The following is a 21647-nucleotide window of genomic DNA, read 5'->3' as shown; positions in this document are numbered from 1 at the left end:
ATCAGTAGAAGCTGGAAAGTCAAATACTTCTTGCCTTCATGTGAGCACAGTGTACGCTGTAAATGTACAGTTATACCCAAAGGTGGTCAGACTCAGTAACAAGGTACTTCTACAGAAGGGTTCTGCCTAATTGCATTACTAACTCAATCATTTACGTTTTTTGATTTGCTCTTTAAATTAACAGATTTCTTAGGCAAAATTACCTAGCCTACTTTTGGGATTTTGTTAGTAGAAGGTGGTTTTGAAATGTTTCCATCACGTTATCAGTGAAATTTCTCTAGACACTGGGTGAAATAACCATATAATTATGATGGTAACTGAATATATGCATCTTGCATTAGTCGTGAAGACACAATCTATCATTTTAAAAGTAGCCACCTTCGATCAATTACCAAAAGTATGTGCCGACGGCGACTACATAACAATTTAATCTCCAATTTATACATTGATTTAAATCAGTTTTGACGGTCTTGGAAAGTAATACTTCTACTTGCACTTGAGGGGAGATTTACACCGATACTTCTACTTCGAGTACCAACGAAATCGACTTAGACCACCCTGGTTTATACCACTTGCCACGACTTTTCAATGGGCCACTTAGCAACTGGTGTGCCAGTGTGGAGCATAAAGTTGTCTCCTGTGTAGGTAATCCCGCTCATGATATAGAATAGCCGTCGAAAATACTTTACCGGGTTCGGCAAAATATACAGTTCTCTTCATACTTCCAGCTGCCGAATGTTCTATGACAGATGATCTTCTTAACGACATTCCGAAATCACCAGACTGCCGTTTTCGTAACACCACCTGGTGTATGAATGTGTAATGGTGAAATGACGATGAGCAGAAAGTCTAATAAGTTACAGCTAGTACTATCATCTGAATGACTTGATAAGCTCGAGTGATATTTAAACATGACTGTAATTGGCGTATCATATCCACCTATACTAGAAATATATCGAATTTGATGTAAACTTTAAGTTCAAGGCATAAAGATGAAAACCAGCATTCAATGAATTTATTAAAGGGGCACTGCACTCTAGAAATGATGTGGTCTCAAATTGAAGGGTAAAACGTAAAAAATTTTGGCCGCAGCCGTTTGCTTCAGAACGCCACCGTAATGGAGCTGCAATGTATTGAAATTTCCAGAAACACATCACGCTCCAGCAGTCACGCAGAGATCGAAATTTATATAGTTGTCAGCCGATGTTATGAAGGAAATATGTTGTACACGCCAAGGTGGTTTAGATACCGCGTTCAACGGAAGATGTTCAGTCAGAAGATTTATGTCAGAATCGGGCCTAGCGTATCGTGTACGACATATTTCCTTCATAACATCGGCTGAAAACTATATAAATTTCGATCTCTGCGTGACTGCTGGAGCGTGATGTGTTTCTGGAAATTTCAATACATTGCAGCTCCATTACAGCTTGGCGTTCTGAAGCAAACGTTTTACCCTTCAATTTGAGACTACATCATTTTTAGAGTGCAGTGCCCCTTTAACGTCGTGAGCTGTTAAAGTCAATGAGACAACTGTGGTCGATAAAAGTTGTCAAAAATTCCTTTGAACTCTGGCCGCATGACGGAGGTAGAAAACCCTGGTACAGAATGCACGTGAACAGCAATCAGATTGAAACGCAGCTTTGACTTGTAAATGTTCATGTCGAAAATTTACGCTCGCAAATGTACGCAGACCCAAACAGAGCAAGTAGCTTCATGGCCATCTTTGCAGGTTGGCAAACTTGGATTCATTCAGCGATGCATAAACGTACAACACAAAGAAAACAAAAGAACAGCCTACAGTCACTATAATTTGAAGTAGTAAGCAGGTAGTGGAGGACTGCAGCAGACCGTGGCCACGGCCCACAGGCAATATTATCATGCAAGACCCAAAACTGTCTGCGGGCCGTATGTTGCGTGCCCATAAGGGATATTGATTCAGCCCTGAGCTACTCCACGTGGTTCTTTCACACATAAAAGTGATACAAACTGAACCCAATACTATGTTGTACATTTTAAAATTCGAACTGTGAAAACCAAGTAATTCTACCAAAAAATAACTGTAAATGAGAAGTGCAAGCAGCCCCAAAAACACAGACTCTCATGCAAGTACTGCAAGTATGCAAAATCTGCTGGAGCACCACCTCTGGTGCGCCAGACAATGAAAATTTACGAACCCACAAGGCTAACGAGTGATCTCACCGTTTTTGTGGACTTCGGCGGACTGAACATGGGCGACGCCATCGGCGGGCTGTTGGGATAGTCGTACTGGGCGCCGTTCGATCCTCTGTCCGACGACCGCGAAGGCTTCACCCAGGGACTAGGCACCGAGTATCCCGGCTCTGCTGCGGGTGGCGGATTCCTCGACGGCGACGAGTTCGAGAAAGAGTCCGAACTCCCATGTGACTGCAAGTACTCCAGAGAACTACCGAGAGGCGGTAACTTCCTCGAGTTTGAGGGGCTGGGTTCTTGCCCCGTCGCTAATTGCGGGTTTCTTTTTCTGCTGGGCGGGACCGGGTGGCCGTGGGTTTGGTCCACGGCGGTTTTCAATCTTCTAGTCGGCACCTGCTGCTTCGGAATGGACGAGTTGCGCGACACTAAATCTCCGTACATGGCGGCTTTCTCCAACACACTCCGTTGCTGAAAGATTAAAATATTCCCAGGATATTATTCATAATTAGGGCGATTTTTTTGACATGTCAAAAAAGTCAAAATTAGGACAAAATTGTAGCGTTAGGTCAAAAAATGTCAAAATCGTTAACAAAGTTGAGACTATTTTGCAACCTGCATTTCGTTTGTATCGTAGATTTTGCACTGTCGGTGAACTTATCATTTGACATTTTACAGCTTGTAGCAGACGGCCCATTGTCTGCCCATTTCGAATCCTAAACATTCAAATGAAACAAATCGGTTGACATGGTGTAATGCTCAACGTACCGCAATATCCTAACTCAAGCAAGTCTGCGTGGGCATTGCATGGTTCTTATATCAAAAAGCGCATGATGAGAAATTGTGATGTAGACACCATTGCCAGAATGAAGCAACACGGTTTGTCACCAGCAGTTTACGCACAACTTCAGTGTTGTCAACTGCTGCTGTTGAACGTTATATCTCATTTCTTGGCAAGCTACTAAGTAAGGACAGACACTTTCTACCCGAGAATGTAGGAAAGTATCTTTCGTTGTACTACAAATTTTTTTTAATTATTTCTACCATGATGCGTAATGTAACTACACGGGAATTCTTCACAGGACCAGATTTTGTTAAAATGAAGTTTTTTCATGAAAAAATTTGTCAGTTTTTGAGGCAAAAAAGTCTTTTTCAGGCTAAACTACTTCGTAAGGACAGAGAGTTCCAACCAGAAATGAAGATAACAGATAAGTACTAAAATTCTAACATTGTGTGGGAAAATTTGCAAGTTAAGTTAGGTCAAATTTGGTCGAAATTAAGATTTTGAAGGTCAAAATCTTATGTTTTTTAGGTAAAAAGAATCACCCTAATCATAATACATTAAATTGCTCGAAAATATATATTATGTGATATATTTGAAACGCCGACATGTAAAGTCACCAACTTTGCTTGATCAAGGTTTGAACTGAAGCCTTTTAAGCAATACGACTCAACCAGGACTTTCCAAGGATATTGTTATGACGTTTCATCAGCAGCTACCAGATTCAGAGAGAAAACATTGCAAATTAAGTTAGGATAACTGGAGGTTGTCAGTAACTGCGCAATTCAATGTGGAGTTTCTTTGCTCCAATACACTGGAACCAGGTCTAGCTACATAAATTGACTCGATCATCAAAAGTATGTGTGAGTGTGACCTACTACGCTGTGTTCATCAAGCATGTCCATGTCCACACTCAGTTTGGATTAATCACAACCGTGATAATAGGATCTCAATATGAAATGATAAAGACAGATAGCAAAATTATTTTTCGCCTAGCAATCCTTCTCTTTAAAATGTGCAAAACATTTACAGCTAACTAACATAGCTTACCTCTTCAGCTTCCGTCTTTCCATTGGAATGATCTTCATCTCTGAAGTATGTTCGTGTCTGACCAGCAGACCTCGACGTCTAAAAGCAAGATATATTTCATATAGAAATTACAAATACAAATGGAGTTGTTGACCAATTGGCATTATGCAGAAATCACACCATACACTTTGAAATTCATTCAGAAACGTGCTATACACTGGCTGCAGTCTTTTGACGAAACATCAAGGCAGTGAACCCATGATATTGGAATCTCTTTGCTTGGATTCTGGCAGCCTACGGTGCAACTAGAGGGTCAAATTGGCGTACATACTTGGTGATGAATTCATTAAAAAAATGATGAAGTCTATTCTCATCATTACCGTTGGTTCACTCTTTTTGTGAGATTCGTGTTTTGAAGACTTCTTCACGTTAAAGAATCCCCGCCTTTCCGCGACTTCATTTAGCTTACTCAATTCCGCATCTGTCATTCCCGGTTTGTGCTTTTTATCCTTTTTCTTCTTCCGGCCAAACATCTTGCCGTCACTATCAGTTTAGACTAGACAAGGAAACGCCTAAACAATGTCACAGAAAGATTGCGTTACGGCGCACACAAAAAGACAACGCATATTTCGGGGCGGTAGTACTAGTAGTAACGTTGCTGGATGGTTGGATGTAGCTGTAACAGGGTAACTCGCAAGGTAATTTGTACATCAGAGGCGAAAATTAATGGTAAAAACAGTACTAGTAATTAGCAAGGTAACATGAAGAATGCAATCGATCCATCCACGCGATTTCATGAACGTTCTAAATTTACAATTCACCAATACCAAAAATTACCCGTCGTGTTGCAAGTAAATCCTGATTTAAAAGAAGTCTAAATGCAGACAGCCACATACAGATACTATATATAGCAAAGAAAGCTAACCGTTTTACAAAATGCTTTCAAGATCACGAAGAAAAGTACAAATGTAACTATTCCTTCTTGTTGGCTGTAACATGGGATACCATCTATAAATAGGCCTGCATCTTATGTTCGAAATGATGCTGTCAAACGAGCTGAAATATCGTCCAGCAGCTTGTTACCATGCAATTTAGAGGTCAAATCCTTGCTTTCAACAACCACTCGACCGGTGGAGGCATACTGTGATATTTTGCGAAGAATCACTGAAAAATTCATTTCCGTAACTCAACTGTGCCGCGGGATACAATGTGTATGTAATATTGATGTGATTTGGCAGCAGGTAAAAAGATTGCTTCCGACTGCAAAATTCAACAATTGTTTGGGCTGTGAGAGGATGTGAATGTAACGAGTAATCCATCATTGCCGTAAAATCAGGGACAAGGAGTAATTTATTGTTGGTGCAGACTACAAAAGCGTACACACAAAAAGATTCTCAGACATAATATACAGAAGTTTTGACCGTGCGTGGACAAAATCTGATTGACGTCACTACTAAATTTCGTTGTGCGCATGAAGACATTTGATACGATAGCGAGAAACAATTTTTTTCCAATTTAGCACACCCAAAAATCCAGCCAACCCCGGAGCCGTACAATCAATCATTCAAAAGCATCAGCCAAAAAGAACCAAGCACTCAAATTCATGTATGTACAAAATACCCGATTTTTCACCACACCAAATATTGCATGAAAAATATTGCTAATAATTTCCAGTACTGGTGCATGATTGCAAACAATGCTGACAAAAGCTTCAAATAGCGCAAATACCAGCTTCGCCGGCAAAGCAACAAAGAAGAAAAGCGCTATAATATCTTTCCTTTGCACATGACACTGAATTCCAAGTCTTACATGACACAATATCTTCATAATCTTCATATCGTTAATTTATTCAGTATAAGCTCTTCGACTGAATCTCATCGGTAGCGAACGTCAGTAATGCAGTGAATCAAATTCAAAATGTAGGAAATATTTTGTCTGCGTGACGTAATAACGAAAACAAACAACTAGTATACAGCGTGGTACGGTACCAACATTACACAATTTCCTACATTTTGAATTTGATTCACAGTACTACTGATGTTTATTTCTGATGACAGTGACAGTCATTCAGTAGCTTTCAGTGAATAAATTAACATTATGAACAAATTGTTTTGTGCAACTGTGAAGATCTGAGCCCCGAATGATTCATAGTATGCAGTCACACAGCAATACATCATGGCAGTACGTAAAGCAAAGTTTCAGTCTTCATAAGGGGTTCCCAAACTAGGGGTCGCGACCCCACTGGAGTCGTTTGCCTATTTTCTGGGGTCTTGTAGACGTAATTTGAACACTAATGACTATTAGAAGAATGCCAATCAAGCAGATACTTTCGGCAGCTCATTTCTGAATGTTTCAGTTCATTTTTCAAAATAGAAGAAAACACAACCTCTGAGGAATACGAACCCAGTAAACAAGGCACCAGTTGAAGCGTCACTTTTCACTTACTATAACATAAGGCGGGTGTCTGGCCACCGCAATGAAGATTAAAGTGTCTGGAGCATAATAAAATGCAATAAAACAGTACTTTTTCTTTCCAGGAAAACTACGAGTGACCTGTCGTGGTATGTGGTAACAGAACAAACGCTCGGCCCAATAACTTACGGATCGTTATCTGTATCTCGCATGACACTATATTTCACTTAGCAGCACTTGCCCATACTTCAATCAAATATCTATAGAATCATTCCAGAAGACCTATCCTATATACGCTGCTATAGTCTCGATTGAGTTTCTTAACCAAAGGACATAGTTTGACTAGTTCCTAATTCACACCTACGCCGTGGTTTGGGCGAAGGTGCTGACCAGTTATTAGCAACCAGCACGCCAAATTGAGAGGTGAGGTCGCGCAACTGTTTCAAATCGAAATTCGGGGTCGCGACCTTGGAAGTTTGGGAAGCCCTGGTTTTCATGGACCCGATTGGCAGCAACAAGAAAACCTAGCACATTATAAACAACACAAGCAATGCAACAATCCATAAAACCCACGGTATCAAGAAAAATAATTATCGGGAAAGAAAGATTTTGATTCGTAAGCCAGCAATCGGTTTCCTACTCTTTCCAAAGCACGGAAGCGAGCCAGACCACATATCAGCGCCGTCGCGATCACAAATTGCAGCATTTTTACAGCTTAATGCGTCAACGCTCGCATCACTTATTCTTCTGCACCTTGCGTTTCTTAGTCGCCGGTGACGCCGCGTTTTCCTTTCCCTTACCAACAGCGCCTGCTTTTCTTTTCAAACCAGCCACGTTAGACGGGGTCGAATTCGCGATAGGCTTTGGTGTCCGCATGCAGCTGTTGATGCTAACATTTTTCGGCTTTTCGTTCTCAGAGTCAGAAGAGTCATCCGAAGACGAGTCTTCACTCGAGTCAGACGTCATTGCAGCTTTACTGGTGGCCTTGGTGTTTGGCGTGACGCTTTTTTTGGCAGCAGGCTTGGTTTCTTCTGCCGAGTCACTGTCCGATTCCGAGCTGGACGACTCGGCTTTTCGTTTGACCGGGGCTTTTTTAGTGGGTTGCGTAGCGGGCGCTTTCTTAATCGGCGCGGGCTTTGAAGCTTTGGTCTCCTCCTCAGAATCGCTATCCGAGTCAGATTCGGAGCTTGAAGACTCTGCGGTTTTCTTAGACACAGTTTTCTTGGCTGGTGCTGGTTTGGTCGGGGCTTTCGCTGCGGTTTTAGTAGATTTGGGTTTGGCTGGCTCCTCATCTGAATCGCTATCGGAGTCCGATTCAGAACTGGAAGACTCTGCTTGCTTCGTAACTGGAGCCTTCTTCGCCTGTACTGGTTTCTTGGCAACTACGGGGGCCGATTTCACTTTTGCTGCTTCATCGTCAGATTCGCTCTCGGATTCAGAACTGGACGTCTCTGGCGGGACTGGTATAATCAGTACTGTTGCAGGTACGGGTCCTTTCTTGGCTGGTGTAGGTTTGGAAGGTTTTTTCGCAGCTGCCTGAGCGGGTTTGGATTTTACAGTCTCTTCTTCAGAATCACTATCAGAGTCGGATTCAGAACTGGAAGACTCAGCAGGCTTATTGGCTGCTACTTTCTTAGCCTGTACTGGCTTCGCTGCTGCTGCTTTGGCGGGTACTGGAGCAGCTTTAGGCTTGGCGGGTTCCTCATCCGAATCACTATCAGAGTCAGATTCAGAACTGGAAGACTCGGCCTGTTTCTTGGCCCGCGCCTTCTTCGCTGGCACTGGTTTGGCCTGCGTTTTGGCGGCTATCGGGGCAGATTTGGATTTAGCGGGCTTCTCTTCTGAATCACTATCGGAATCTGATTCAGAACTGGAAGACTCAGCCTGTTTCTTGACTGGGGCCTTCTTGGCTAGTGCAGGCTTGGCCTGTGTTTGTGCAGACACAGGAGTGGATTTAGGCTTTGCCGGTTCCTTCTCTGAATCACTATCGGAATCAGATTCAGAACTGGAAGACTCGGCCTGTTTCTTGGCAGGGGCCTTCTTCGCTGGCGCTGGTTTGGCCTGTGTTTTGGCAGCTTTCGGAGTAGGTTTAGGTTTAGCGGGCTCCTCTTCTGAATCACTGTCGGAATCCGATTCAGAACTGGAAGACTCTGCCTCTTTCTTGGCCGGGGCCTTCTTCGCTGGCACTGGTTTGGCCTGTGTTTTGGCAGCTACCGGGGCAGATTTGGGTTTAGCAGACTCCTCTTCTGAATCACTATCGGAATCAGATTCAGAACTGGAAGACTCTGCCTCTTTCTTGGCCGGGGCCTTCTTCGCTGGTGCTGGTTTGGCCTGTGTTTTGACAGCTACAGGAGCGGATTTAGGTTTAGCGGGCTCCTCATCTGAATCACTATCGGAATCAGATTCAGAACTGGAAGACTCGGCCTGTTTCTTGGCTGCGGTCTTCTTTGCTGGCGCTGGTTTAGCCTTTTTGGCAGTTACCGGTGCCTTCTTAGCTTCCGTTGGTTTGGCTTGCGTTTTGGTAGCTACCTGAACAGGTTTGGATTTTACAGACTCCTCTTCAGAATCACTGTCGGAGTCAGAGTCAGAACTGGAAGACTCGGCCTGCTTCTTGGCTGGTACTTTCTTAACTGGTTTGGACTGCGTTTTGGCAGGCACCGGAGTTGATTTGGGTTTAGCGGGTTCTTCATCTGAATCGGATTCAGAACTGGATGATTCCGCAGGTTTCTTAGCCTGTGCTTTTTTGGCTGGCGCTGGTTTGGCCTGAGTTTTAGCAGCTACAGGAGTAGACTTGGGTTTGGCAGCCTCTTCATCTGAATCACTATCCGATTCAGAACTGGAAGACTCGGCTTGTTTCTTTGCTGGCGCTTTCTTAACTGCCGTTGGTTTGGCCTGTGTTTTGGCGGCTGCAGGAGTAGATTTGGGTTTAGCAACCTCTTCATCTGAATCACTATCCGATTCAGAACTAGAAGACTCGGCTTGTTTCTTTGCTGGCGCATTCTTAACTGCCGTTGGTTTGGCCTGTGTTTTGGCGGCTGCCGGAGTAGATTTGGGTTTAGCAGGCTCCTCTTCTGAATCACTATCGGAATCAGATTCAGAACTGGAAGACTCTGCCTCTTTCTTGGCCGGGGCCTTCTTCGCTGGTGCTGGTTTGGCCTGTGTTTTGACAGCTACAGGAGCAGATTTAGGTTTAGCGGGCTCTTCATCTGAATCACTATCGGAATCCGATTCAGAACTGGAGGACTCCGCTTTTTTCGCCGCAACGGGCTTCTTGGAAGGCGCCCCCGCAGGTTTTTTAGCCTTGCGTGCCGTTTTCACAGGCTTCGATTTCGTTTTTTCTTTCTCCGATTCGCTGTCTGATTCGGACTCTGAACTGGACGATTCCGCGGGCTTTTTAGCCGGGGCACTCTTCGCTTTTGACTTGGGATCTAATTTCAGAACGGGCTTCACTGCCTTTTCCGCCGAGTCACTGTCTGACTCTGACGAGCTCGACGATTCAGCACTTATCTTCGCAGACACAGGCTTCATTGCGGTTTTGGCTGGAGCAGCTTTTGGCTTCTTTGTGTCGTCTTCAGATTCACTATCCGAGTCCGAGCTGGATGATTCTGCAGTTTTCTTACATGACTCTGTATTTTTCTTGGCCGGCTCCACCTTTTTAGCGACTGGCGACATTTCCTCGTCGGACATTGATGATTCGCTATCGCTCGAACTCGATGATTCCGCCTTCTTCACAACTGCAGTTTTCGTGTCTTCCTCGTCAGACGACTCATCTGAAGAATCATCACTCTCGCTGGATTCAGAATCTTGTTTCTGGACCTTTTTCGGCGGTTTTTCATCTTCAGAAGAAAAATCGCCTTCCGAACTGGATTTCGGATCAGGATGACGTGCTCTTTTACGCTTTTTCGAATTGACAACAGATCCGTTTCCGTTTGCTTTGCCTTTCCCAGTTTTGGATTCTTTCCAAACGTGCATTAAATCCTGGACCGTAGGACTGTTGGCGTCCGGCAGCTTAGCGTCGGTCACTTTCTGAAACTCGTTGGCCATTTTGGTCATGTTCTTCTCCATGAAGTATTTGTACACAAGAGAATCCATGAGTTGCGACGGACAGGACACCCCGTCAGTAGGTAGTTTGCTCGGTATATTTTTCATATTGTCTCAGATTTTCAATAATTATATGGTAAATCTAAAAAAAACATGAATTGTATCAAAAGTGTTATCCAAACAGAAAGGCAGTGGCAAACAAACTGTAACCATACAACATTCGTGCACGGAAATAGATGGCAGTGACACTATAACACATTTCACAACAGCATGAATGAACAGAAGGCAATATCAGCAATATTAATTGATTTCCAGAAACTGCAGGCACACTCCTCTACTGGCTGTAGTGTCAACAAGCAACATCGTCAAATAATGGACAATTGTTCAATTCTGACTCCCACTATGGAAAAAATAGTTCCTACAAAGAATGATACAACTACTACAACGCCTGCAGCATTTACATATGCACAAAAATCTGCAATAATTCAATACCACTATCGTGACAAAGAATACTTCAAAACAGCTAACTGGAACAGTCACTATGGTCAAAAGTAATGAAAAGCGGTTCTACAACATTGCAATTCATAGGTACATTTACTGTCTTGGCAGGATGATTGTGATTGAAAGTGACCAATGCAGACCACTACACTGACTACAGTTACACATTGTCTAAAAATCACATTCTACACATAACTAATATTGAATCATATTTTAAATGTCTACTCTACATCCTACGCACTCCAGGTAGAAGTTGTCAATCATTAATTGCTTATTATCTGTATACTTCACTTTAGCATTTGCATGTACAGACAGATAACAAAAAATCTCAGTGATGCCTCGGCAAATTGGACTATAATATCTTCACCACGAAAGCTGTGGCTGCTACAATTGAATTGTCACGATGCTTCATTAGGAAAAATAAGTCCAGTGTCTCTATGCCATGACTCAAAGCAACACTAACTACTGTAGATATATCAATTCAATAGACATAGTCTGGGAATAACTCAACAAAAGAGAAAAGAGCAGAATCATCACAAGAAACAAAATCATCAATCCTGATTGAAGGACACACAACATTATTATTAAATCAATGTCAGCGACCAGCAATCAAATGTCTGGATTGTCAGGAACATCCTAAATTCTCAGGTAAGACACAAACCAAACAAAGTGAATGTAACTGTACAAATTGAAAATGAGAACCTTTTCATGACTATTACAAAACGCTTGTATATAGACCGGTGCATCGAAGAGAGATGATCTCAATGAGCTACAAAGGTTTCATTACCCAATTATTCAACACAAATTAGCCACAGTATGCGCAAACACCTAATAATATGCACAAAGTCCTGAAAGCAGTTCGAATTATTATGCAGTTGTTGTGCCATAACGCCAGGAAACTAATCGCGGTTCAAGTACGTGCAGCACATCAATTAGCGTCCTCTTTTGAATTCCTTCTTTGGTTTCTTTGCCGAATTCGACTTTCCTTTTGGATCCGACTTTCTCTTGACGGTGGTGCCAGTCGACACTTTGACCTTGAAAAAATCGTCCAAACGTCCTTGTGTGCTTTGTTTTTTGCTCTTAACCAATTTTTTAACGCCATTTCTAATCCGTTCCTCGTTAAATCCTTTTTCGGTACACATAAATTCAATGAGTTTCTCTTCGTCAGGGTCTCTCCATTTTAATTCAATGCTATCAGATTGTGATACTTCCGGCTTTACAAACATCTGCCTGGCTTCCTTGTAAAGCCAGTCCTCAGGAACAGTGTATTTCTTTTTGTCAATATTTTGCAAAATGGTTTCAATGTTCTTGTGTTGCTTGATCAACTCGTAGGCACGTTTGGGACCGATACCTCTGATCGAGTTGCAGTAATCGCACCCCAGCAAGATGCAAAGATCGATGAATTGATCTTGCGTCATCTCCATTTCTTCGAGCACGCGCGCCAACGTGAATTCTTGGATCGGCATTTTGCGAGCTTCGCTGAAAGTCATGTGTCGCAGTAACTTGGTCGTCGCGAAGGTCAGGGCGTCCATGTCTTCAGTGGCGACGGCGTACACTTTACCGGCTTGGACCAAATTGGCACACTGTGCCTCTGCTTCGCTCGGTGCGGTAATTACAGGAATACCCATCAATGTTAGAAGTCTTTTACAGTCATCCATATGAGCTGGAGTGACTTTCACAAGGCGTCTTTGGTATTTATCGATCTCGACCGTTTCCCCGGCTTCGGTAGCTTCATCCAGTTTCTTCTGCGCCTCTTCCCTTCTTTCTTTTCTCTTAGCGAGCTCTCCCGATTTCATTTGCGGCGGTTTGCCGTCGAAAACATACACCGGTTTTATTCCGTTGTCTAGCATTCGGATGGTGCGGTAAAATAATCCGGCCAGATGGCTCGTCACTTCACCTTCGTCGTTAGTTAGCTGGTTACCGTCTTGACGAATTGCGATTAGGAACTGATAGATGGCCATGGAAGCGTCGATCGCGACTTTGCGGCCGAAATAATTTTTTATGTCGTTCTCCTTGACGGACGACGGTGCTTTATCGCAGATCAGCTTCGACAAGCCGAGAATACCCATGTTTTCAGACTTTGTGTAATTAGTTTATAGTTCTCTGAATACATTCAAAAGAAACGACATGGAACAATTGATGAAAAAGGACCCCAATAGCATGATTTACGTACGTAACATCTATATTTTACTTTTTATTTTACTCTATTTTACTTTTTATTTTAATTGAACCGGATATTTGGCTGACACTCGTCAGGGACAATTGTCAACAACTAGTGCGGAGAATTCATAAGAACTTTGTAGGCCTTCGTACGAGTGTCAGCCGAAAATATTCAATATGAATATCGTAATCAATTCTGTACTGAATCGATTGATTTTCAAAGAATATAAAATATCGTACATTATAATCATATGTTGCAAAATTATATGACACTAGGCAATTTCAATTTGGATAGGGCATGGCTAGTTGGTTGCCTCCAACAATCAAAGTACATTCCGTTATTACTGTATCCTGCTATACAATTCGTATACATGTGAGCTTTTACTCCGTCCTTGGGCATAAATTTTGCATCGGTGTATTTATATATATATAAAAAATGACGTGTAAATATACCACTTGTATCTACAAGTCTTAAACAAATCTTGGTATAATTCACTCTCCTTAAGTAGTAAACACAATTCGGTTTGCTCACTTTGTTCACATGTAGGCAACCATAGACACTTACGCATAGTGTGTATAGATTTGGGCAACCAGTCAATTCTGACATAATTTGTTATTTCGGACAAACGTTTCATACATACACCTTGTAATGCGAACACAGCAACGGCATGATACAATTGGAAAAGGGATTATGTTAGGGCAGGCTTTTCTACACTTGCAATATGATGCTGTTTTCAGTGGGGCATATAGCTTGTATGGAATAAAACCAGAGTTGCCATAACGTCCTTATCTAAGATTTGTCATTATTTGTAAAGTAATGGCAATGTCTTGTCGCAACCCTACCACGACCACTTCTGATTGACATATTCTACTCACGGCATGAGCGCTATTTTGTAGGCCAGAGTTCTCCTTGGCAACGTTTTTTTAGAGAAATGAGATCTTGAGCTTACGAAATTAGATTTTCTCAGTCCAGACAGCCTACTTATGATAAATAACTGTTGAAGTTTAAGATTTATTGAAATTTCTAAAACTCCATGACCTTCGAAAGATGACTCCGCCAGCAATTAATTGCATGTTATTAGAATTCTTTGAACTTGACGGTTGGTTTTGCAACAGACTAGAGACTAATACTAGAGCTGGATGACATATTATATATAGTTGATGTGTGAAATCTGACAAGAAAGATTAAACTGCGGGCACAGACAATGAACATGCACGACCATGCGACACTATAAATGATGTGGGTTGAAGTCGAAGTTAGAGTTCGTCCCAAGGTTTTGAAGTCACACGCTCAGCTGTTTTTATTTTATTATGTAGCATGTTCAAATGTCGGACGGCCTATTGTTTGACCAGTGGTTTTTAACCCATGCATCACGGAGCCTTTGAAAATATGTACTTTCAATCAACCAGGACAAAGCCCATCGTAAATAAACGTGTACATCCGGACCCTAAAGCGAAACGTACTTGTGAAATGGCACATTGTCTGACAATCAGAGACTGATATACAAACACGGTAGCCTATATAGGTCTAGAGCAGTTTCCTGCTTGGCAGTATGTATATCAAGTGGCAAGCGCCAACTGCCGAGAACACATCTCAAATATTCTGTCTTACCTTACTTGGAGGATAACGAATTTACTTTTTACACGAAGTTTAAAGCAGACTACCTACTTATACGAAACTTCAATAAAGTAAGTAATGGTTTCTGCATATCTGGAATTTGTGAGCGAGATGTATCTATTGTGCACTCAATCTCATCAACCCTGGATTCATATTTTTCGCTACAAAACAAGAAAACGTCACTGGTGTGGTGCTGCCCTTGCCCTGCCGAACGATCTATAGCACGTGTTGCTGTCGTCGAGCAACATGAACGCAACGTATATAAAATACCTTCAACATGAATGAGTATCGGGGTAGTTCAAATGGTTCGAAGAAGAATATATATATGACCCGATAAAACGGTGTCGTGTAACCACATTACTATTTGCTTTTAAATCAAATCGCGCCGGCACGCCAGAACACGCGATGTCGAAATAGGTCCGTGGACATATTAGCATGCGACACAATAGCAAGCGACACTTGAGCATGCGACACTTGAGCATAGCGACTTTTGGTCATGGCGACTCGTGGGCATGTAGACATATCAGCACAGGGACATATTAACATGAGGACATATTAGCATGGGGACACATAAGTATAGGGACACACGAGCATGGATACACGTGAGCATAGGGACACGTCAACATGGTGACAATTTAATAAGTGCCACTTGAGCATGGTGACACATGAGCATGCGATACATGAGCCTTGACGACACATGAGCATGGGTACACAAGAGCATGGGCACACATGCGCATATGGACACATGGGCATGGGGACATAAGAGCAAATGTGCACATGAGCATGGGGTCATGTACGCATGCGACACTTGAGCATGCGACACGTCTACATGCAGACACTTGAGCATGCGACACGTGGATATGCAGACACTTGAGCATGCGACACTTGGGCATGCGACATTTGGGCATGCGACACTTGAGCATGCGACACTTGAGCATGTGACACTTGAGCATGCGACACTTGAGCATGAGACACTTGAGCATGCGACACTTGAGCATGCGACATTTGAGCATGTGGGCATGCTACACTTGAGCATGCGACACTTGAGCATGCGACACTTGGGCATGCGACACTTGAGCATGCGACACTTGAGCATGCGACACTTGAGCATGCGACTTTTGAGCATGCGACACTTGAGCATGTGACCGTATAGATTTGTCTGAAAAGCTCCAAATATCACGGTAAAGCGATAAAGGTTGTCATTGCTCCACATATATTGGAATCGTTTACACTGTGGGACGCCCTGCGCCCTCTCACGGTTCATACACTTTGTAAGATACAACATCATTATGGTACATCGGAACATCGCCCATATCTGTATATCACGTGACTTATATCTTTCTTCTCGCTACCACGTGACTTGCCATTTATCAGCTCGTGCATCTCATTTTACAAGCTAGACTCATCTGCGATATCCTACTGTATATATTCCATGCATATTCGACCAATATATCTATCTGAGGCAATCCTGTCGTTTATTCACGTTGAAGTTGTCAGATCAAGGACTAAACGCAGGGACGTGCGTCTGCTACGAAAAGAGCTAAGTATATCTACCCAGCCACACATTACGTGGGACTCAGGTTACAACTCTAGCAGGTTATCAGACGACACACCTTCCCATAACACGTATCAGACGAACTAAAAGAATATATCCTTTTGTGAGACGAAAGCGATTGCAAATTCGCATTTCGACACGGGACTTGTTATATTATTTTAGTTTTACGTGCCGTGGGTGGGTAGGGGGGACATTAGGGTTGGAGGTGGGTTAGGGTTATGATTAGGGTTAGGTTAGGGTTAAGATTAGGGTTTGCTTAGGGTTAGGATTAGGGTTAGGTTAGGTTAGGGTTATGATTAGGGTCCATATTGGAGTTAAGGTTTCCCAAGATTAGGGTTGGGGGGATGGATATTAGGGTTGGTTAGGGTTAGAGTCAAGGTATCCCAAGATTAGGGTTCGGGGGTGATGAGTATTAGGGTTGGGAGGGGGATATTAGGGTTGGTTAGGGTTAGGGTTAGGGTTAAGGTATCCCAACATTAGGGTTGGGGGTGATGAGTATTGAGTATTAGGGTTGGGAGGAGGGATATTAGGGCTGGTTAGGGTTAGGGTTAAGGTGTTGAGGTATCCCAAGATTAGGGTTAGAGTTAGGGTTAGGATTAGGCTTTGCGTTAGGGTTACGGTATCCCAAGATTAGGGTTAAGGTGATGGGTATCAAAGTTGGGAGGGGGGATATTAGGGTTGGAGGAGGGGAGATATATCAATTTCGGACTGGTATAAATCCATGATTTTGACGCTAGTTAACTACACACTAAGAAATGACAAATGCTTAAGTGTCGCATGCTCAAGTGTCGCATGCTCAAGTGTCGCATGCTCAAGTGTCGCATGCCCAAGTGTCGCATGCTCAAGTGTCGCATGCTCAAGTGTCGCATGCCCAAATGTCGCATGCCCAAGTGTCGCATGCTCAAGTGTCGCATGCTCAAGTGTCGCATGCTCAAGTGTCGCATGCTCAAGTGTCGCATGCTCAAGTGTCGCATGATCAAGTGTCGCATGCTCAAGTGTCGCATGCGCAAGTGTCCCCATGCTCATTTGTCACCATGCTAACATGTCACCATGCTCATATATCACCATGCACAAGTGTCAACATGCTGAAGTGTCCCAATGGTTATGTGCCCCCATGCTCACTCGGTACCATGCCCATGTGTAACCATGTTGATTAGTCCCCATGCTAATGTGTAACCATGCTCAAGTGTCGCATGCTAATATGTTTCCATGCCCATGTGTCCCCTTGCTCATGTTTCACCATGCTGATATGTCCCCATGCGCATGTGTCCCCATGCTCATGTGTCCCTATGCTCATGTGTTACCATGCTAATGTGTCCTCATGCTATAGCGTCGCATGCTAAACTGTCGTTTTTCATTGTGTCGCATGCTCATATGTCGGGCAACCGTCGAAATAGCCGGGAAGCTTTTCGCCGGCCACCACCACAAGATTTTACCAATTTACTGCGTGGATATATATTGCCGATGTCAACGATGCCGAAGGTGTCAGTAATCTAACCATATCCTTTGTCTATAGATAACTAACCTACGGTAGGTTAGTTATCTATACTTTGTCACTAATCATATATTTTATTACTAGATGATGTCATAATATACTTTGCTGATATACTATTGTCATAAGTTGGGTAGGCTAAGTAAGAGGTATGCTCAGTTAGAAAAATTATATATATATTAAAATATTTAGTGCGGATGGGGTAGAATCAAAAGCGCATGAGGATTTGTCCTCCTTTTTCAAGAAACCGAAAATGTCTTCAGAGGGCTATTGGCAATTCGTCTTCCTTTGACTGTACGCATAGACACAAATGACGCCGGGATTTCGCCGGCAGTCAAGTCGCAGTCTCAAATATTTCTGGCAGAACTTAGTCGGCCGGCCCCGACTAATGGTAAATAAACTTCATAATACCGGTTGACAACCATCCAAAATCCCTTCTCTGCATTGATTAGTGCTTATATAGCTCAGTGGTCAAAACCAGGCCTACAGTACTAACTATTTTACATACTTGGAAATTGCTACTCCTACTTGATGAGATACCTATAACGATCGTCTATGTCAGTGGTTCACAACCTGTTTCGACTCATGCCAATGTTTTCGACGAGGTAGGTGCTTGGAAAACCCGTTTCCGCGTCTATTTTCCATTGAGTTGGCCTTTTTTCGCATGATATGCAGAATAAGCCGTCGCCACGTGCAATTTTTTACCATGCTATCTAAATACATATACCACTATAGGTTTAGGTTCTAACATTTTCACCTCCTTGTTTCTCAAAATCGCCCACTGTAGAGGGATATTGCCCACGTTGGGAACCACTCACTGGCCTATATGGTTGGTAGCCACATTCTAGAATCAATTATGATTGTAAGTTTCCGATGGCGGTATCAGGGTTGTAACCAAGTCACAAGTCAATCTCACTTTTGGAGTTTTGACTCGAGTAAAGTCAGTGAGTAGACGGTCGAGTCCCAGTTTTGAGTTCAAGCCACTCTTTTCAACTCTGCTCGAGTGATATAGAATAACTCGCATTCACAATATCGTAATTTTCCTCAATCCTAAGCTCCAAACAGTGTTAGGCACTATTTTTCAAGTATAAGGACTGATAGACGAAATACCAATAATGTGGTGGTGACTTTACTATTCTTCGAAGTTGCAATGGAATGTCTGTCTTGGCCGTCCAAGTCTAGAGTCATATGACTTGATTCGAGGTATGCACAATGACTCAAGAACAAGTCGAGTCATTTTACGCATTTGAAAAAATGACTCGAGTCAAGTAGAGTCACCAAAAATCGTGACTTGAGTCATTACAACCCTGGGAGGTATATATGCACCCGGTAATGAAAATAGTAAAACTAAACTGCCCAATACAGCTCTTCAACTGATTTACATTGTGCAGTGCGAACTCGGCCAGATATAATTTATAAAATTGTTCATTCACATGAATTGAAAAAAAATGGTACACATTCAAACCATGCAGGCAACATATTTGACACATTAACAAATGAACAGGAAACTTCACAAAAAATTACCAAGATAAACTGATGCAATAAATTATACCAGAAAACATCTATTTAAAGCATATTGTCAATCATCATTCAGCAATCTCATGTCTTAAAATGATATTGCTGCTTTTTGATTGTATTGGCAGCCAACTCCCGAATACGCATAGCACTGATGTACGTGGCAAACAACAGAAAATTGGAAATATTCTTACAAATTGTGTAGTTGTATATAAGATCATTCATTGCCACCACCACCCATAAGTACAGTAGTATTTGAGACTGTGCAAGTGTGCATCACTGATGATGTTTACCAAATCCAAAAAATCTAATTAATAGGCTATGAGATATTCTGAATTTAGTATATTGCAAATTTGCAATCAAATGGGATCCAAGATCAATGTTGCCGGATGAAATCAGACATTTAGGCAACTTGTGGTATTATGGCAAAAAATTATTATAATAAATTCCAAACATTAATTCAGCGTACTGATATTATTAGACTTCAAGTAAACCGAGTTGTGAGCATGTTTTATGCATTATCAAGATATGATCAAAATATCAGTGAACTTGATATAGTTCCAGGTTACACAACAAACATAATGCAAAGAGCCAGAAAACATCACTGTTGCTAATCTATCAACATTGCGAAAAAGGTCACACAATCGCACCCAATACTCATTTTGAAAGCGGCGCAGGCTGTACCTGCAATGTATTAGATCTCCTCAAAATTAGGCTGTCCAGATGTCGAGACTTAGTCTTGGCACTTGACACCATAGTTGACGTGGACATGTATGGTGCAGCATCACTGGAGCAAACATATGATATCAAATGTATACAGTCCCAGAATTGAAGAATTATCAATCAAGTTCTGAAATGCCATCCTCCATAGTCACGACAGCACCATTTTGCTTACTTTTAAAAACAGAAGTGGAAGGTCTTTCGGGAGTGTTAGATTTAGACGGACTGCTAGCATTTTCTTTATTTCCGTCATGTTTTTCGTCTGTTTTCGGTGTGGCAAAGAAACTGTTGATTGGTTTCTGCCAAGTTGGTGTTGGCCGTGGGAAAGCAGAATTTCCTCCAATTATTTTATCTTTCTTTGATGATGGCGAGCCGAGATCGACACGACTCGACGAACCTCCCAAGTTTTTCCGCGTTGCCTTCTCAGCCACGGCTCTTGTAGTGCCACAGTTTGCTTTTGTTCTCACCATATTTATGCTGTGGCAATAACTAACACAAAAAGGGAATTGTAAGAAGATTATTAATGAATTAACAATTACGATTGTGCTCATAAGTACGAGAGAATCTTTATTTGTCAATCAACAGCATACGATACATACAAACATGCAATTCAGCTAAATACGATAAACAGCAAGCCTTGTATAAATGGCAAGCCCGATCTAACCCGAGCCGTCCAGGCCTGAAGCGCCTCACTACAGAAGTCCTGACCCTCATAACTTTAGATAACCACAAAAAAATAAAAAACACACAACACCGTAGAAAAAATTTGTATGAGATAAGAATTTTGCAAATAGGCCTACACTTTAGCAGTAGCTAGATGGCTGAGACTGGCCAGAGACTGGTCGAAGCATTGTTTTTTGACCTCACATGAAGGTAAATTACCAAGATCAGACGGTAAGTTATTCCATATTTTTACATCAATAAATGTGATTGAATTTTGCAAAAGACTGGTAGAGTGGCGATGAATATCTTTGTTTGATGTCAGGGGGAGGGCGAAGGTATGGGGCACATATTACCAAAATACAGCGATAGTTCGCCAAGTTTATATGCATAACTTTGATGACCTCAAATTTGAAAATACCCTTCATATTCAATATCCTCACGCTTCTACACAATTACAATTTTCATATCTACAGATATCCAATTAGAAAGTTGATTACATAATTACATTTAGAATTCATCATATCATTCCTGGTCAATCTCAAGTCAATATTACATGCTCTCAGTCGAGTTAACTCGTCTCAACTATCAGGCAATAGTGAAATCCCATACTAGTAAAATACCGGTTATTTGATGCATCATTTCAGTTCAGATCAGTTTATTATCAAAAATTTTATAAGATCAATACACCACAACACAAGACTGATACAACGAAACGATAGGAAGGTGTCGAAACGACTTGGAGTAGTCTTTGAAATCAGACACTCACCCTGACCTGAGTCAAGTCGATGTATATAGAAGGAATTCACACAGAATAAAAAGTAACATAAGATGAAATAAATAATAAAAGATAACATGACAGATAACGAGATAAGACACCTAACAATGTGAGGTAGGCCTATATAATATATTATGATATTGAAATAGACTAGATAGGCAGTAATGCTGAAGTTAACTGTATTCTGCAATGCAATAACAATACCAGTTCCAGTAACTAGAA

General features: G+C 42.1%; 3 protein-coding genes across 3 annotated transcripts in view; all 3 read right to left on the bottom strand.

Annotated features, from left to right (window-relative positions):
- LOC145438343 (unconventional myosin-XVIIIa-like) overlaps positions 1 to 4513 on the bottom strand; it is a 63870-nt gene extending 59357 nt beyond the window's left edge. The window contains exons 1-4 of the mRNA XM_080315734.1: positions 4357 to 4513; positions 3998 to 4075; positions 2200 to 2637; positions 690 to 804 (exon numbers count right to left, since the gene is read on the bottom strand). Of these exons, the coding sequence (XP_080171860.1) occupies positions 690 to 804; positions 2200 to 2637; positions 3998 to 4075; positions 4357 to 4509 (784 nt within the window). The 5' untranslated portion in view covers positions 4510 to 4513. The remainder of the gene's footprint in view (positions 1 to 689; positions 805 to 2199; positions 2638 to 3997; positions 4076 to 4356) is intronic.
- Positions 4514 to 4548: 35 nt separating this feature from the next.
- LOC145438346 (uncharacterized) lies at positions 4549 to 10538 on the bottom strand. Its single transcript, XM_080315740.1, has one exon. It carries the CDS (start codon positions 10535 to 10537, stop codon positions 7124 to 7126), a length of 3414 nt encoding a protein of 1137 aa, XP_080171866.1. The 5' UTR covers position 10538; the 3' UTR covers positions 4549 to 7123.
- Positions 10539 to 10570: 32 nt separating this feature from the next.
- Positions 10571 to 13072, bottom strand: LOC145438366 (flap endonuclease 1-like). The gene has a single exon (XM_080315770.1). It carries the CDS (start codon positions 12994 to 12996, stop codon positions 11860 to 11862), a length of 1137 nt encoding a protein of 378 aa, XP_080171896.1. The 5' UTR covers positions 12997 to 13072; the 3' UTR covers positions 10571 to 11859.
- Positions 13073 to 21647: the final 8575 nt, after the last annotated feature.

Source organism: Botryllus schlosseri, chromosome 4 (assembly GCF_051294905.1).
Source record: "Botryllus schlosseri isolate E-star chromosome 4, Bs_hap1, whole genome shotgun sequence".
Classification (NCBI taxonomy): Eukaryota; Metazoa; Chordata; class Ascidiacea; order Stolidobranchia; family Styelidae; genus Botryllus; species Botryllus schlosseri.
This window is presented reverse-complemented; position numbering and strand designations above follow the sequence as displayed.